At 42.8% G+C, this 18,312-nt stretch overlaps 1 protein-coding gene across 2 annotated transcripts in view; it reads left to right on the top strand.

Annotated features, from left to right (window-relative positions):
• Positions 1 to 17,590, top strand: part of LOC108297016 (mediator of RNA polymerase II transcription subunit 27) — a 65,786-nt gene extending 48,196 nt beyond the window's left edge. Inside the window, exon 3 of one of the 2 annotated variants that reach the window (XM_017519640.2) lies at positions 17,415 to 17,590. In XM_017519640.2, the coding sequence (XP_017375129.1) occupies positions 17,415 to 17,549 (135 nt within the window). In that variant the 3' untranslated portion in view covers positions 17,550 to 17,590. Of the gene's footprint in view, positions 1 to 5,415; positions 8,015 to 17,414 lie in introns of those variants that run through there. The other variant, XM_017519641.2, reaches the window with a different exon arrangement.
• The last annotated feature ends 722 nt before the right edge of the window (positions 17,591 to 18,312 follow it).

The following is an 18,312-nucleotide window of genomic DNA, read 5'->3' as shown; positions in this document are numbered from 1 at the left end:
TGAAATAAAATTAAGTGTTACTATAGTAAACTAATAGTCCCCAGGTGATGGAGCACATTTTGTGGTGTGGAGAGGCTTACATTTTCAGGATCTACTTAACTTTGAGGCTCTATTTTTTTTTTTTTTCCTGGTCTAGTTTTTATTTTCATCCAAGGAGTACAAGTACGTAGTTTAAAAGGCAAGTAAATAATACTACAAGATTTATACCAGAAGTGTTGATCTTGCCCAGCTGTGCTATGCCACTCCTCAGAGGCAACTCCTTTTAACTCTTTATTTCATTCTTTGTTTGTTTTAGAGGCGAGGTCTTGCTGTGTTGCCCAGGCTGGACTGTAACTCCTGAGCTCGAGTGATCCTCCCACTTCAACCTCTCGAATAGCTGGGACTACGAGTGTGCCCCACGCCTGACTTCTATTAACTCTTGTAGCTGTTTCCTTGGATACTTGCCCACATTTTCCTAAATAACCTGCTTAGACTGCTATTTTAGATGTTATCTGTTGCCTCTGTCATGGAAGATGACGATTTAACTTTTATAGACCGCCATCTTCACCTTGCATTGCTTTCATTGATACTTGGTTTTTACATTATGACTATGAACTATTTTTTGTAGCTGACACATGTAGGATACTATGATTGTTATTTTTGTGAAGGCTGAGGTAGAGGACTATCTCACCATTTAGTGTGTAGATTTATCCCCTTTTTCAGCTGTCCCTAAACCAGGAGCCTCTAGGACAGCCTCTTCAGAGAGGTCACCACCTGGCCTCTGCTGGAGCAGGGATCTAGGTGTTCGAGGAAGATTTAACCACTCCACCTGTTTTATGCCTCCTTGATACCTGGCCTTCCAGGCCACTGAGTGCCCCCCCACTTCCTCAGTCTTTGGAAATTCTGCAGTGCAGTTCAGCTTGCTTTTTAAAAATCGACTTCTCCCATCCTCCCAACCTTCCCTTCTGTTCAGGGTAGGTTTTCAGCGTACTTCCCTCTGCAAAGGTAGTGCTGGCCCATTGACTTCCTGTCTTCTGAAATGTCGTTGACCTCTCTTTCTATTACTGTCTCCTCTTCTCTTTGTCTCTGTAGGCTCATATCTGTGAGTTTATTCATTTGCTGTCATTTTAGTGGTTTGGGGAGAGAATGCAGGTGAACGTGACTTCATTCTGCCATGTTCAACAGGAAGGCCTCTGGCTCCTGTTTTTGATACATTTTGCTTTGTTTTACGCGTAGGTCGACAGTGTCTTTGTGTTTCAAAAAGCACATTTTGATTTAATGGGCCTATGTTTTTCATGAAGGGTCTTCTGTTCGTCACATGATTCCAAGAAATGTGTGTAGAATGCACACTGCTGCTTTGAAATAGAGTAATACTGTCTCTGGGTCCCTAGTACGCTTTCTAAGAAGATCCGTCGGATGCTAGTGTTTTATTATGTAGCGGGAGGCAGAGATGATGAAACACAAAGCTCCTGAAAAGAAAGGACTGGCCTTTCTCTCCCCCTTTTAGGTGCATGCTGGTTTTAAAACCTCTTTCTCAGTGGTGCTCTTACTCTTTTGGCTCTCAACAGTTAGCTTTTCTGGAGTGGAATGGTTGAGGGCAGGAGTACCTGGGGTGTGACAGCAGTGTTAGAAGCTGAATTTTTCAAAGGGCAGAGACTCCATTAGACTTAGAGCCACTCCCTTGGGTAAGGGCCATGGAGAGCCAGGCAGCGCTGTCATGAAGGGGCGCCACTGTCTTTGAGACCGCGTGGCTCTGGCAGCAGTGCACACTCCCCCGAAGAGGGGGCAGAGGCCAGAATCCCCCAACACTGGCCAGGCTTGTGCCACCTCCCAGCAGATGGACCGGTAACGCCTTTTCACATCCCTCCCTGTCTTTGAAAACCAGGACATAAGTCACCAGTTTGTTGTCTCCTGCCTTTGGGAAAATCTCACATTTCCTGTGTGGGAAGCCAGCCCATGTCCATCCTTCCCACCTCCTGCCACCCTAGCAGCAGTTCACACACCGTAGCCTGTGTACCTTGATTTGCAACTTTTGGACCATGCTCCTCCCACCCCCAATCATTTTTTTTTTTTTTGCAAGGATAATACAAAATGCAGCTCACAGGCCTATTTCAGACTTTATTAAAACATCATTTCCCCCGCCTTGTTCCCGGATTTCTGTGCTTAATCATAGAAAGGCAGCTTGTTCAAATATACATTATTCTTGCTTGGAAAATGCTCTTGGCTTGTCTTCCTCCCCACCTCCCTCCGTGTTTTGTAACCTCGCTTCACCGAGGCCCTTCTCATTAAATATCATAATTTGCTCATTGGAGAGTTATTTGTAAACTTAATTAACTCTCTGTCAGTGTTTGAGTTAATTTTCTCCCTTTCATTTTAGCCTCCCTGGCCGTGGTTTTTCATACTCTGTCCTGTGTCTGTTAAAGACTTCGTAAATAGTTTTGAAATGCCAGTTGGTGATATATGGGCCTCTTTAACATTTCTTTGATTTATGTGCAGTGCTGTGGAAAAAGGCAAAGAAAGCAAATTATATGGCAAAAAATGTTGCCAATCTTCACTTTTTTACTCTTAGTTTTAAAAAGTATACTTATCAATCAAATCTGATGGATTTTCTTTTTTATAAAGATTGAAAATTTAACTATTTGAAGACTTGTGCAATGCGTGTTCTATATTTGCTTAATCAAGTAACTTGGTACTAGAATAGGGTTTGAAAATTCTAAAAGCTTTCAATCTCTACTATTTGTTCCTATCCTGCTCCCTCCCCAACTCTTCCACAATATATGCATGAAACGGCCAGATTTTGATAGGAGTTGGAAAGATGGAATTCTCTCAATGCTGGAGGTACGTCGCTGAATCCTTCTGGTAAAGCAGCAAGAGCTGTGTCCTTCTCTTAGGTGACTGTGACTTGTCTGAGGTTTCTCTCTGTGGCATATCTCTGATGGTTTCCAGGTCTCAAGAGACTGGCCTCCTGAAGCTATCAGTGAATCTGTAAATGTTAATTTTCAGAGTTTACTATGATCGTGCACAGGTTTTAGTGTGTCTCAGAGCTGCCTGGGGGTGCCTGTTCCCGTGTGAATTCCTAGGCTCCTCAGTAGAAGTTGTAATTTCACAGAAGTGGGCCCCTGGAATCTGCACTTTTGGCGAGCCCTCTAGATGATTCTGTTGCAGGTGATCTCTGACTGTGCCTTGAAGATTATTTGAAGGCTGTAGTGCCCTTGATTCTACACTCTCCTATTCAGTATCCCGAACGGCATCCCTCCCCCAATCGTCTACTACATGAAGTCCAAAGAAGGTGTAAAAAAATCCATATTACTTGGGAGCACTGGGACTTGTCATTTGTGTAGGCAGGGTATATAGGTCTGGCTGTGCACAGTTATGCAATACCTACAGACCTCTCCGGATTTTTAAAAAATTTATTTGTTCATTCAGCCACAACTGTGTGCCAAGCACTGTCCTAGAAGCTGAAGCTACAGTCAATGACTAAGGTAGAAGTCTCTGTCCTAATGGAGCTTACATTCTACGGTATGGGAGAAAGGGAGAAGGAGAGTGGGAGAAGCGTAAACTAAACAAACGGTGTGTATGTAATGCCTAGCTGGCTTTACTGCTGTGATTAAGATAAAGCTGCTGTGATAGAACGCACCTTTAGGTGGCCAGAAAAGGCCGCCTGAGAAGGGAAAGTTCAAGTTGAGACTTGTACAACAAGAAGTCAGGTATGCAAAGATCAGGGTGAAGAGTGTTCCAGGTAGAGGGGACAGCTAGAGCAAGAGGCCTCAAAACGGGAACAGAAAGGAAGCCCGCCGGAGTGGTGGAAGCAGAGTGGTGGAATGCTGGTGAGGCAGGTGGAAGGGGGAGTGGGGCCGGAGCACATAGGTTGTATTGCTGTGGGTGTGCCCTGCGACTCTAGCCTGGCTGTGGTTGCTCAGATCAGAGATGGTCACCTAGGCCAGTGGCTGCCAGCAGTTGATGAGGTCCTAGCCAGCATGGGTGCTGCGCCCAGCACACCCACCCTCCACTGCCTGGCACAGGTTCACAGCTCCTTACCAAAGCTTTGGGCAGCCGAATGAGTTTTGGATTTTATAACATTTTGTGCTATAGAAAGGAAGCATGGCTCATATACCATTAATTTCTCCAGTGAGGTCTGGGCAGTACCCTGTAATCAAATTTTGTGCAGCAAAATGTATGACTATGCACACTAAGTGAGATAAATTAAGATTTAAATAGACTCACATCAGTTCATGTCAGGTTTTGCTGCCACATGAGTTTTGGCGCCTACATCGATGAGAAGGCTTTCGATGTTCAGGACTTTTTATACATTTTATACTGTGCAAGGGAATTATGGCTGTCTACTGGCAGATTCCTGGCCCATCCTCTGTTCTGGGTGTGAAACATCAGAAGGCAGTTAGTGGGTGAAAGGTGTGTGCACACGAGCGTGCCTGCTCAGGCGGCAGCAGGCAAGAGTCCCAGGAGAGAGCAGAGGCGAGTCAGGAGGAGTTGATCGTGGTGGAGCTGGAAGCAGCAGCCCGTGGAGAGGGAATCCGAAGCCCAGAAGCCTAGTCGGGCGAATGGCCGGAAGCTGCTGGAGCAATTGGACAGCGGCGGGGCTGCGTGCCCGTCTCTAAGAGGCCTGTTTGTGGACACGGCTCCCGTGGTCTCTTTCCCACAGAGCAGACCCTTACTAACTGGGTAACCAGGGCACAGCTGTGCTTGTTGTAACCTGCAGACCTAACGGGGTAAGAAGAAGAGGCATTAGATCCCCATCATCCTCACTTCCTTGATTCAGAATTCAAATTCCTACCATACTTTGAAGTTTACTTACATCCCCTCTGGCTGTCTCCCACCAGCTAATGCATTCATTTACTCATTTATTTAAAAAATACTTGTTAAGAGCATGCTGAGGCCCGGTGAGGCAGTTGACTGTCGTGGTTACAGAGCAGGCTCTCCGGATTCCAGTCCTGTCCCTGCCTCTTTTTTTTTTTTTTTTTGAGACGGAGTTTCACTCATGTTACCCAGGCTGGAGTGCAATGGCGTGATCTCGGCTCACCGCAACCTCCGCCTTCTGGGTTCAGGCAATTCTCCTGCCTCAGCCTCCTGAGTAGCTGGGATTACAGGCATGCACCACCATGCCCAGCTGATTTTTTGTATTTTTAGTAGAGATGGGGTTTCACCATGTTGACCAGGATGGTCTCGATCTCTTGACCTCGTGATCCACCTGCCTCGGCCTCCCAAAGTGCTGGGATTACAGGCTTGAGCCACTGCACCCGGCTGTCCCTGCCTCTTAACGTCTGTGCCTCAATTTTCTCATTTGTGAAACAGAGATGATAATAACAGTACTTACCTCACAGGGTGGTTGTACAGATTAATTAAATGAATAGCACCTGCTTCACAGTGAATCCTGTATACACAATTAGCTAATGTTATTATCATTATTTTTATTTATAGATAGGCCAAGCACACTGTTCTGGTCACTGGGGCTGTAGCTGTGAGGACTAGAGGAGATACCTACTCCTATGGGGCTCGCATTCTCAGCAGATTTTGACTTTCTAAAGGCAGAGGACGTTTCTTTGTATGTCCGTTCATGTCCAGCACTGTGCTCCACATCCATCAGGCCATCCCCATTCTCAGCACATTTTTATTGAGCGCTCATGTAGACCCCTCTGCTAGGTCTGTGAGGCTTGTAAAATGGAGTACGAGACAGTTCCAGCATTCCTGTGGCATACACTTTGGGAAAAGAGTAAAGATAGATACACACACAAAAACCCTACTCTATCATGTGCAGTGGTCAGCCCTGGAAAAGGTGTTTCAGAAAGCCTTCTGGTCTGGCTTGAGCAACTTCAGTTCTTCACGGCTCCCTGCATGCCAGGTACTTAAAAGGAAAGGCAGCCTACTTATTGGGTGTCGAGGACCAAAAGGACACATGAGATGTCGCACAAGTTGCCTATAATTTTCTCACTCCTGGTCCCAAAGCAGGCAACTTCCCATATTCGGGCTCTTCCTCTGGATGGACGTGATCGATGGTGGATATGTGAAGGTTCCGTCTTGGGCATTCCCAGCTGGCTGCTGATGCTCCTCATTTTGGTTGCTCAGCTTGTTCCTTACAGCAGATTTTGGAAAGTTTGAGTAAGGCTGCTGAGCATCACTGGAGTTGGAGCAGGGAGCGTGCATGTCGGAGAAGCCCTTCTTGTATCGGGCTCAACTCTCTTATGGCCCAGCTATCCCCGTGCACTCCCCTTCCCCAAATCTACCAGAACAGACTTGGTTTGACTTGTCTGTCTTCCCTCAGGTTTTTTTTCATCAGACACAGCTCTTCCAGTTATTGGCACAGTCCATCCTAAGACTTAGCTTAAGTGTTAATGGCTGAACAATCTCAGCCTATTAACACTAATTGTAATAATATTTATTGAATGTGTGCTTTTTGCCAGCCACTTTGCTCAGCCCTTTTCATGTTCTTAAACCTCACTAACTCCAGGAACCGGAGTGTGATTTTGCTCAGTGAAACCTGAGATTGTTTCTAGAGTAATCGAATAGTATTGAGTAGCAGTGTTATCCCCAATAGTGGAAGAGAGCTGAGGCTTCAGAACGTTGAAGAACTCTCCCAAGGTCATAGAGGTGGTTAAGGAGAGGGCCTCTGGTGCATATCCAGATGGTCGACTGCAAACCCACATTCTTAATTAGATTAAGAGTAGTAGAACTCTTTCTCTGCCTAGATCTTGTTGATCAGTAGAGAATTCATTCTGATCTGTTGTTTGTCTTAAACCAAAAACATGCCCGTCGTTAATATGTATGACTTTGGCTTTTTTTTTTCTTCCAAGGGGAAAAATCGTAGTCTTGTATTTATGTGGGAAAATCCTGACACACAGGCTTCCACCTGCATTACCCTTTCTCATACTGTCATATCCGTGTGTAGCAATCAGAACTTAAATAGACCGACAGAAATCCTTTAGCAGTCCAGCAAAAAGTACTGTGGGAGCCTGGAGAGAAACTTTGATCTTCTAGTACCAGGTTCTTTGCTAGATGCATAAGAAGCACTCTTAACCCGATTGCTTAATGCATCAAGCTTGAGCCAACTTTCTGGGCATTTAGGTTGTGTGTAGATTAAAAAGAACAATCTCTACAGTATGTTAGAAAGAGCTGGCCAACTAGTCCTCGGCATTGCGTTTCTTTAGAGTGTATACCTTGTTTCTGCAGGCCTTATACAATTGTCCTTAGGATTTTTCCCAAGTGTTTTACTAGGAATTGACCAAGAGGCATCGTCTTGTAATAGATTGTCGTCCTCAGTTGCGTGAGAAGAATTCTGAGTTGGGTTTCCTCATCAATACAGCTACTCATTTAGAACGACCTACTGGGTATATTTTTCCTTTTCTCTCATTACATCTATCAGTTTATTATCTGATGTGCTTAGAGTGACAGACTTTGTCACTCTAAAAGGTGATCATTCTAATCAGTTTTGTGAAATTTGAGTCATTCCTGGTGTGTTGGAGGAAGCAAATTTCTAGGTATGGTCACTTGTGAAAATCGCAAGAACAGCTCTCTTTGCCTGTTTGCAGTGTGCTGGGCACTATGCTTAAGGCTTTTGCACACCTAATTCCAACAACCATTCTTCATCTGTAAGAAGAGGCTGACAATACTGCCCTCCGTGGGTTTGTTGTGAGATAGGAAAAAGGCACTTTGAAAGCCTGCCTTAGGGACTGTGCCCCATAAACATAAAAACAACTCTCTCCTTACGAGGTTGAACATTGCCTTTCTTATTGAGCTGATAAAGAAAGTGGCTCAGAAGGGAGGGAAAACACCCAGAATCACTCATGTTGAGTTGGGGTTTGAACTCAGGGCCATCTCACTGCAAGGCTGCATCTTCTGTGCATTAGGCCACACTGCTTCCAGAGTGTCAGCCTTTGCTGCTTCATGGCCACGTACAAAGGAAAGCAGATGCCTCCTTGGACCCGCTGCCTCCTCACAGTCCTGAGCCACCACTGGGCCTTGTTCTTCCAATTCCCAAAAGGACAATGCAGTTGTTAAAAATGATCAATAAAAAAATTTCTTCCTAAGCGCTCTCCTATTTCCTGATTTCTGTTCTTGCATGCCTCCTAACTAAGCAGCTGTCTCACTGCCACTGCTTTACTTTTTGTTTTTCTGACATCATCGTCATATATCTTTTTCCAGTCAGTGATTATATGGCTCCCTGTTTTCCTGTCTCCTTCCGTCTGAGTTTTCTCTTCACTACCTTTCCTTCTTCCCTGCCCCTTCTGACTGTACATCCCCAGTAAGCAGGGGGTAGGAGGTGGCTGATCAAATCCCTGATTTGTAGCCAGTTGTCTCCCAGCAGACTGTTGGTTTATGGAGGGAAGCCTAGGAGGCTAATGGGGCCTCATCTGACTGTAATGAAAATGGTGCTTAAAGCAGAAACAGGCATTTCATGACACTGAAAGAAAGAACTAGATAAACTCTGCAACTAAATCTAAATGGACTGGGAGGTGCATAGAAATTTATTTTTCTCTTCTGAGAAGCCATCCCTTCTTCACACTATCCACAAAAGAGGTTTATAAAATATCATATTGGCAGTTTTCAAAAAATCATGTTTATTAGTTTATTGACTAGATACCTTGGCAATGAGTGCCTGATGCCTCGAATTCAGTATTTAGAACTGAGACATAGAAATGTCCAGTGGTGGTTCTCATTGTACTCATTGCTTAGCTGAAAAATGTCTGTTGTCTTTTGGGGGGAAAAAAGAGATATTCTCATATTTCTTATATGGGAATATTTAGTTGCTTTCCCCATGCCTCACTTATGAATGTTTGGAAAGGAAAGAAAAACCAATGAAGTATTGTATGTCAGTAAATGCTTACGTGCCTGTTAGGGCTCTAGCATTGCATTTGATTTCAAATTTTACCAGGCCTAAGACATCTCAGGGAGCCTTGCTCCAGCTGATATGGTTTGGCTCTGTGCCCCCATTCAAATCTCAGCTCTAATTGTAATCCCCAAGTGTTGAGGGAGGAATCTGGTGGGAGGTGATTGGAACATGGAGGCCATTTCCCCCATGCTGTTCTCATGATAGTGAGTGAGTTCTCACGAGATCTGATGGTTTTATACATGTTTGGCAAGTTCCTCCTTCACTTTCTTCTTTCTCCTGCTGCCATGTGAAGAAGGTGCTTGCTTCCCTTATGTCTTCTGCCATGATTGTAAGTTTCCTGAGACCTCCCCAGTCATGTGGAACTGCGAGTAAATTAAACCTCTTTCCTTTATAAATTACCCAGTCTTGGTGGTGTCTTTATAGCAGTGTGAAAATGGGCTAATACACCAGCCCTTCACTAGCTGCCTTAATTGGAGACTTTTGGTGACTGGTAAAATGTTTGCATTCCATATTTAAATTTCACTGATGTTGATTTTTGTACTAGGAAGGCAAGCTCAGACTGCTCAGAGTAATATTTATAATACAGAATTTCAGTGTTAGGACCTCAGACATAATTCTAGCCTTACTTTGTAGACTTTTGATTCAGGCCTTTATATGTTTAAAAACTAATATCCTACATTTCTGGTAAAAATATAAAGATAATCCTGAGATGTGTCATTCTTTCCAGCTACTTCTGTCTTTGGTTGATAACAGAAAGATCAGATGCACAATCTGTTTTTCCTGAGTCCAGAAGTATAATATGCAAATGGATAAGGATTCTGGGGCAGTTCAACCTTAGTTAGTGGCAAGAACATGATGGTGCATCTGACATGACCTTCTTCCTCTAATAGAAACAGGCAAACAAGATAGCCCACCATGTTGTCCCTCTTTGAGGTCATATTCTCATTCACTGTCATTGCCTGTCAGTAATCTGTTAGGATGCTTTCATTAAACCTCTTTCCTTTATAAATCACCCAGTCTCTGGTAGTATCTTTATAGCAGAGAAATTTTGCGTGGGTCCTATTTATTTTTTTGGGCTGCATCTTCTTAAGTGGCCATGTGTCTTAGTTTAGGCCTCTATGACAAAATACCATAGACGGGGGTAAACAACAAACATTTATTTTTCACAGTTCGGAAGGCTGGAAAGTCCAAGGGCAAGGTGCTGGCATGTTTGGTGTCTGGCGAGGGCTCTCTTCCTGGTTTGCAGCTGGCCACCTTCTTGTTATATCCTCCCATGGTGGAGAGAGAAATCTGATCTCTTCCTCTTCGTATAAGGGCATTCATCCCATCATGGGGGCGTCACCCTCATGACCTTATCTAAACCTGGTTGTCTCCCAAAGGCCCCACCCTCAAATACCATCACATTAGGAATTAGGCCAATGTGTATTGAAACAGAAGAATTTTGGGGAGGCCAGAACATTCAGTCCGTGACCTTTCTTTATGACCCTGTCCACTGCTCTCTGAAACCATGCAAGGCAGATGGGGTGAGCGCCTGGTGTGAAGTGAGAGGGGCTCCTGGGAGACTGGAAAACACCAATTCTTATATACCCTTGTCTGTCTTTTCTTTTAGTGTTAGCTGCTCATCTTTCCTTCCCCCCCCCCGCCCCTGCTTTCTTCAGTTGTCTTTCTCTTTCCCTTTACAGGTAATCCCTGTGATGGTTGTTTCTTCCATTGTTAGCCACATTTTCAGTTTGCTTTGTTAGTGACTCTGTTCAGATATGTGACTGATACTCCTTCTAGCAGACTGGCATCTCTGAAGGATGATAACATGCATACAGCTGTAGTGTAAACAGGAGCAGTTGTGGAGAAAGGCCTGTTAATAAAGGTGTAAATTCTGGGAAGTTGCAGTAGAACAATTCTAAACAACCCTAGCCATTACAGATATTTAAGAAAGAAAAAGGTTGCTAGCCATCATCTCTGTTTACTTCTTGGATAGCTTTTGAAGTTTGGACATTTGAGCACTAATATGTAGGGAAGAAAGAAACTCAAATGGTATTTAGCATGTGAATAATGCCATAGTGGAGCAGGAAGCACAGCCCTGATTTGGTGTCCTGCCTTCCTAGTAATTGAAGGAGCTGAAGCCAAGCTTCCAGGAGAGAACAAATAAGCAAGTAAATTGGAGGCTTCCTTCTTATGGTTTATTGATGCTGTTTTGACCAAGTAAAAAGATTATTTACCCATAAAAGCTCAAGTCTAAGGAGTTTTTTGTAAACTAGTGGCTATTTGAAAGAAGCATTAGGAGATAAAAGGAGGAAAGAAGGTAATATCATTATCTGATGTTTAGATTAAAACCCAGCAAAACAATTAGATTTATGGTATTTTTCTGTAGCTGTTTTTCTTGGCACAGATAATACTAGACAAGCTTGCCTGTTATTTTGCTTAGAGTTATGTTCAAAAGAAGAAGCAGAGCTCCATTGTAATACATGATTCTGTCTCATTAGCTGGAAACAAAACATATTTCAGTAATGAGGGGCAAAGGTCCTTGCAACTGACGGTGGTGACAAAATTTCCTGATTTTTCACAAATCTTAGTTCTAGTTGAAAGCTTAATGGTCTGGGGAGACATGACTGTGTGAGACTCTCGTGTTAGCACCCTACCTCCCAGTGTCACGCCCACACATCCCAGTTGTGTGGGATGTGACTTGATCCGGCGTATGTGGTGTGGATTGTTCCAGGTGTCATATGTCCTCAGGTTGTGTCTGTGGGCTTTGGCGTGTTCTGTTGTACATTAGAAGGGTTTTCAGTGCACTTACACCAGCCAGCTCGGGTTGTTTTGGTCAGTCATCTGCGGGGGAAGTGGCACTAGTGTCCTTGCTTGCTATCATTACATAAAACACACATTCACAAAGAGAATTCTTCATTAGAAACAGATTATACGTGTGGAATCTCCTGGACAACACGAGAATTTCTAGAAACATGTTAGACAGCAGCACAACTGCTCCATGACAGAGCCCTATCAGAACTGCTAGGAACATTCAGCTTGCCACAGTGCATCCGGAATTTAGATTTTCTGATGAAACTGTGGTTTCCCGATTTTCTTTTCTCTAAAGTAACCCTGAATGTTAAAACTTGAAGACAATAGAGTTTCAAACTTCCTCAAACTCACCACCTAACACATGACTAGAGTCAGTGGGAGGGGAAAGTATGCAAGGTCTCAGTGCCTGCAAGAGGGCAGAGTGAAGAGCGCAAGCAGGAGCCAGGAGAGGCCGGTGATGGGAACGTGGCTGCCTCCATGGCAGGGGCCAGCTCCCGTCTAGGGGGATCGCTGTGTTCTGTTGCCGAAGGGGAGATAAATGTCAGTACGTCCAGTTAGAAAGATGAGCGCACCCATCCCTGCAGGATGAGGTAGGTAAGGCAAACCCTGTATGACCCACCGTCTTCCTGTGAATCGAGTGACCTGGGATCATGACCACTTTAAGGCTGGCATCTCCTCTCATTGAAATGGGGCTGTGGTTAGGGGGAAGATTGGCATCTACTATGGTCTTTCTCTGTTGTTAAATTCTGTGATTTGAAGTCGTCTAGGTGCAGTCCCTGTGGACCCCTTTTTCTGAACTCAAGCCTGTGAACATGCCCACTTTTTTGGCAACTGGAATAAGAGGAAAAAAGGTTTCTTTTATGGTTCTATCACGACAGTGAGCACCTAGAAAGCAGTGTGTTTGCTTTCATAAGAGGCCAGCCATAAGAGGACTGTCAGATGGAGCCAGTCTGTTCTAGATTGGTTGCAGTGCCAAGCCAAGCTAGCATTCCCACGAATCTGCCAGTCTACTTGTTGGTTGACAAATTCATTAGCGTCACCTTTTTTCAGTGTACTATCCTAGACATTGTAGAGAATAGAGTCATCATTAGCAAGGTCTGTGCCCTAGAGATAAGGCTTCCTGGGTGGCACCTTCACTCCCAGACCCAGGAATAACACCAGGCTGCCTTTCCTGGGCATATGTCCCAGTACAGGCAGGTGCCTTGTGTTTGGAGAAGGAAATTGGCCTAGAGTGACTGGCAGAGGAGATGGTGGAGCTCCCTACCCTCTTGATCTCTTCTGCTCTCCTGTGAGTCCCCTGGTCTAAGCCAGACAGAATTTATTATAACTTAGTTCTATGCTATTCTTTATATGTGATTATATGCAAAGTGATTTAAAAAAATAAAGTGAATCATAACTTATGGCCAGGAGAGCTCTTCCCTGCCGCCCCATTCACCCTTAAAGAAAACTTTGGTGAATCCTTGAGAAGGAAATAATGATTTTCATAGTGAGAAGAATCAAATCTTGATTGATCTGGCTTATAAGTTTTGAGATTTTCAAATGTCAGGTTCTCTGAAAGTGGCATTCGGGCCAGATGGCAAGGGTGGAGCAGTGCTGCATATGATGGCGTGCTGTAGCGTGGACCCCGGGGAGGGTCCAGCATACGCTTCAGCTTTTAAGTGCTAGGCCTAATTGAATGCCACTGGCTTAATGAGTATATTGAACACGATCGGTTTGGTGAATTTCCTTCTATTCTCTTTTAAAACTTTGGTCCAGTGCAAAACATTTACCTATTAATATTTTGGAGCAGGTAGAAGCATTCAGAACAATGTGGAAGACGTCATGCAAGTGGAGAAGGAACGGGGGAGGGTCATTGCTCATCTCATTTCCTGAACCCAAGATTTCAGTCAGAAACTTTGCATTTGAATCCTGTTTTTATCATTTCCTTTCATATGATTTCCTTCCAGTATATGTTGTTATTTGTAATTTGAAGCATATTAAAGCTAATTGAATTTTGACCCCAATAGTTTGGACTCTTTAAAAGAAGATTCTATAAAGGCCTTGGCTATCCTACAGAAAAAGATTTGTTAAGTCTCTTGTGTTAATATTGTGGGGACGTTCCTTCACATCAAATACCTTTCTACCTTTAGAAATACGAAGGAATCAAATTTTAGAGTTTGGTGGGTCCTCAGAGAAAATATCATGCGCGTTTTCTAGAGAGGGACAGGAGATGTGTAAGGTCACCCAGTCTTGCTACTAGCAAAGCCCAAGAGCACATTTCCAAAGAGGCTGCCGATTACAGAGGCCCTTCATCTCCCACTTACATTTCATCAGGACCCTGACTGACCACTTGGAGCCTCTCAGATGTTCAATATGACTAAAACAGCATCATTTTTATAACTATTCAGTAAATCAGAGTTTTCCTAATTCTAATTGGTCTTTCCTCAAATCAGTATTAGTTGTTAAAATTGTCTCAGGTATAGCAGTAATTAGTAGGTATAATTGGTTAGGTTGAGAACTGATAGAAAAATCCTAGGTCATTCATAGATAATAGAAAGTGGAAATTAATAGCAAAATTGTAACTGAGAGAAATACTCTAAAAAATCCGGAGAACACTGCAACGTTGAATAGCTGTTCCCGTGGAGCAGTAACTTAGTAAATCATGAACCTCCTCCTCCAACTTACCACGTAAACACTCCCATTCCCTGTACTTGTAAGATAGAAGTTAAAAGAATGGATCATTTCTCTCCTTCTTTCATTTTTATTCCTACTGGCTAGTGGAGAAACGATCTTGGATAGAAAAATCCCATTAGAATTTGATAAGTTGCTTTTTGAAATAGAGTTGTTTCCATGCTACAGACCTTTGGAGAGAAGTATGTTTATTGAAATACATTTTTATAGAAAATGTTACAGAGCCTGTAATTAGCTTATGGCAGTATTTTGGGGAGTGATACGTTTCTAATGTTAATTTGTAGATTCACTCTGAACTCCCTTCTGCTGTCTTAGAACCATTGGCTGAGTGAACGTCTTCCAAGAGTCTCTTCAGATCTAAACTGTGTTCCATGGAATGGAGCATTGGTGCTTAAATAATGTATAAATCCAGCTGGACAGGAGCTGCCTGTCAGTTTTATTAACTTTGACCTTTTCTCCCATTATAAAGGTGGTTCAGTAAATATTTAATGGGCCCCTTATAGATCTTGACAGTCAGAGCCGTGTTCCTGGAAACTGGGATACATATATATGATTAACAAGTGCTGCTTAATCATTATGAGTCAGCTCTCAAGGGCAGATTTTGTTTTGGGGGAAGAAAAGTCCTTCCACCTATGTGTGCTCTTAGAGGTGCACTATACATTGAGAGCGTCCAAGATGGTTGAAGTTTCAAAGGAACTCTTTAAAAGACAGACTGCAGTTAGCATACTTTTCTGCTGTTTTGGGATTTTTTGTTGTTGTTTGTTTGAGCAAATGATCAAACTGATGCCAGGTGGGCCATATCACCCTGCCACTCTGCATAGTTAGCAGGACTCGTCCACTCAAAGAGTCAGCAGGGCTGGAATGGCTGAGCTTGCACGGACCCTAATAAATACAAAGGAGGAGAGCCAAAAGGACAGACGGTTCCTTGAGCCAGGAGGAGGCCCCTGCCAAGCCGTCTTTCCCTGTAATTCCATAAAGCCCCATGCATATTGCACTCATTGCAAATTTTGGCAGGGAAGATCGAAACCCAAGTAGCTGACATTTTGAAACATTGTCTTTCAAACTTGTACTGTCCCTTGCCTCCATCGATTTCCCATTTAAGAAATCTGTAGGAAAAAAACAAATTTGAGCAAAATTCAATGGTCTAAGATGAGTTGTTAGAGCCAAGTTATGCCCCCGCTTTTCCACCCTGAAAAGAGCTCCGTCTTTATTATGAATGTGACGTATGTTTGTCTTGTATTGGGCAGCCATAAGGCTCCCACAGCAAATTGACCAAGTAAATAAAAAGCCTGTTAAAAACCAATATGAATGTTCCAAATACAGACACTTCAGTCGTACTGGGTCACTGGATATCCTCATTTTTATAGCCACTTTCCAGGAGCAGATCATTTCAATTGGTTTTGTTTTCTTTGCTCTCTATTTGCATGCGGCCCGATTGCTTTAGGTGAGGCCATTTATTTTTCAGAACGTTATTGCCCTTTGCATCTAAGGCCCAGCCCCTTTTAGACGGTGGTCACCAGTTTCATTACCATGAGTTGTAATGCAGCTGACTTGGCAAAGAAAATCTGTGCCTTGGAAGAGCATTTCGGGAAGAAATTGATTCAGAGCTTTAGAATGAATTACTATTTGTATGTTTAGTTAATTCTAAATAAATGTTTGAAAGACCTTGCTTAATTTGAGAAGACAGGAAGAAACATATTGAATGTTATAAATGGTCTCAATCCAAGTTCTTAGCTTGGCATTTTCACATGTGAATCTTTTATTTACATCTACTCAAAATTGGGATACCTTTCAAGGATAATTTTATTATAGCGATATTGATGACAACTGTTATGATCTAAAACACAAAATATGGGATTGAGAAGGGAAGGTAAAAGTTATTGTCACACATCAAATTGGTTATAAGCTTGATTTGGCAAGGAGTGAGAATGATGAGTTATATTTTAAATTAGAATTTCCTGATGGTAGGAGTTGAGGGGATTGACTGCATTAGGGCACAAATGAGCTTTCTGTAGTGATGGAAAGTTTCTTTATCTTGGTTGAGGTGGTTGTTATGCAGGTATAAACATTTGTCAAGACTCATTAAACTGTTCACTTTAAATGTGTGTATTATATTTTACATAAATTATAATTCAAAGTCTTGTTTGATTTAGAACTAGGCAGTATCATTTCTCTTTCCCAATAAGAAATTGAAGTATGGAGAAGCAAAGTTACCTATCCTAAGTCACGGTGAAGCTCAGCAGTTTGTCCAGGGATCAAGCAAAGAATGCTGGCACCAGACACATTTAAAGCATGCTGCTTCTTTACCTCCATGACATTGTTCCAATGGCACATCCATGGACTTAAAATTGACTTCTCCACTCAGTTCTCTCAAGCCTGTATCCATTTATATATATTGTTGTAAGATATATTCATGAACTTGTTCTTATGATTGATATTTGTACCATTGAAAAGATAGCTCAGTGGTTCTGAGTGCAGACCCATAGTATGTTTGAATCTGTGTATGATAAGCCGTGTCATGGTCACGGTGTCCTGCAGTAGACTACAAATTCTGTGGTTTTTTTTTTATTATAAGCAAGACATGACTGTAGCAAGAGTTCCCAGAACTAACTTTGTCTCCAAGGAAAACCTCTGGATTTTCTTATTAAAAAATGATGTGGGCTTTAAAACCATTTACATAAAGCCTATGAATAGTAGTGAAAAATAAAGAAGAAAGTAAAAATCACTGGAATTCTTCTACTGAAAAATACAGTTAGCGTCTTAGAGAACATTTTTTAAGTGCCTTTCTGTTTACAATGGAACCTTTTTTTCCTTTAATTCAACAAACTGATGTTGTGAAGTCCTTTCCATATTTTAATCGATTTCCCAGTCAGTCGTTGGGCATTCCGATTCCCGTTTTTCATCATGATGTCATGCTGTGATGAACAGTCTTGTTCTTGTTTCGTTTCCTGTTTGTCTGATTTTCTTTTTATGGATGAATTCCTTGAAGCAGAATGTGAGCAGTTGTATTTGAAGTTACTTCAAATGTTCTAAGGGGATAAGATTATCAAGCATTGCTAGTTTATTACCATTTGTCCTGCTTTTACCAAGTGCTCTTTTTCTTCCCCTTTTGTTTTGTTTTTCTCTACAGTTGCAGTACCATGCAGGACTCGCATCTGGCCTTTTAAACCAGCAGTCGTTGAAGCGCTCCGCCAATCAGATGGGAGTATCTGCCAAACGTAGACCAAAGGCTCAGCCCACAACTCTTGTCTTACCACCTCAGTGAGTGATGGGTTTCAAAAATTGCTTTAGTACTAGGAGAACTTTTACTTGTTTTTGGCTAGTGGAAAGTTATTGTTTTCTTCAAAATTCCCTCCCTCCCTCTTCCCCCTTCCTTCTTTTTTTTTGAGATAGAGTCTCGCTCTTTTGTCCAGGCTGGAGTACAGTGGCATGATCTTGGCTCACTGCAACCCTGCCCCCTACCCCACCCCCGGGTTCAAGCAATTCTCGTGTCTCAGCTTCCTGAGTAGCTGGGATTACAAGTGCACACCACCATGTCCGGCTAATTCTTGTATTTTCACTAGAGATGGGGTTTCACCATGTTGGCCAGGGTGGTTTTGAACTCCTGACCTCAGACAATCCACCTGCCTTGGCTTCCCAAAGTGCTGGGATTACAGGCATGAGCCACCGCACCTGACCCAAAATTATTTCTTTCCTTTAAAAAGGCATCTATTAGAATTAGAAACCAAGCATGATGGTAACATACTTTGCATAGATCTTTGTGAAGCAGCTATAATGCCGATCGTTCTACACGTTTTGTGTGTGATTTTTCCACCTAGGATTTTAAGAGACCTCATGGCTTATTATTTGTTTCCTAATCACATTCTCAAAGGTGGCAGAATATGAGTACCGTTGTCCTTGTTTTACAAACGAGATGGCTGAGGAGCACATTTGGTTAAGCTGTAGACTACCTAGAGAACCTGCTAGAGCTGGGGTTAGAATAAATGCTAGGCTCATTCGTTCATTTTTTAAAAATACTCATATATGTG

Source organism: Cebus imitator, unplaced genomic scaffold (genome assembly GCF_001604975.1).
Source record: "Cebus imitator isolate Cc_AM_T3 unplaced genomic scaffold, Cebus_imitator-1.0 Scaffold762, whole genome shotgun sequence".
NCBI classification, from domain to species: domain Eukaryota; kingdom Metazoa; phylum Chordata; class Mammalia; order Primates; family Cebidae; genus Cebus; species Cebus imitator.
The sequence above is the reverse complement of the archived record's forward strand: the minus strand, read 5'-3'. Positions and strand labels throughout refer to the sequence as shown.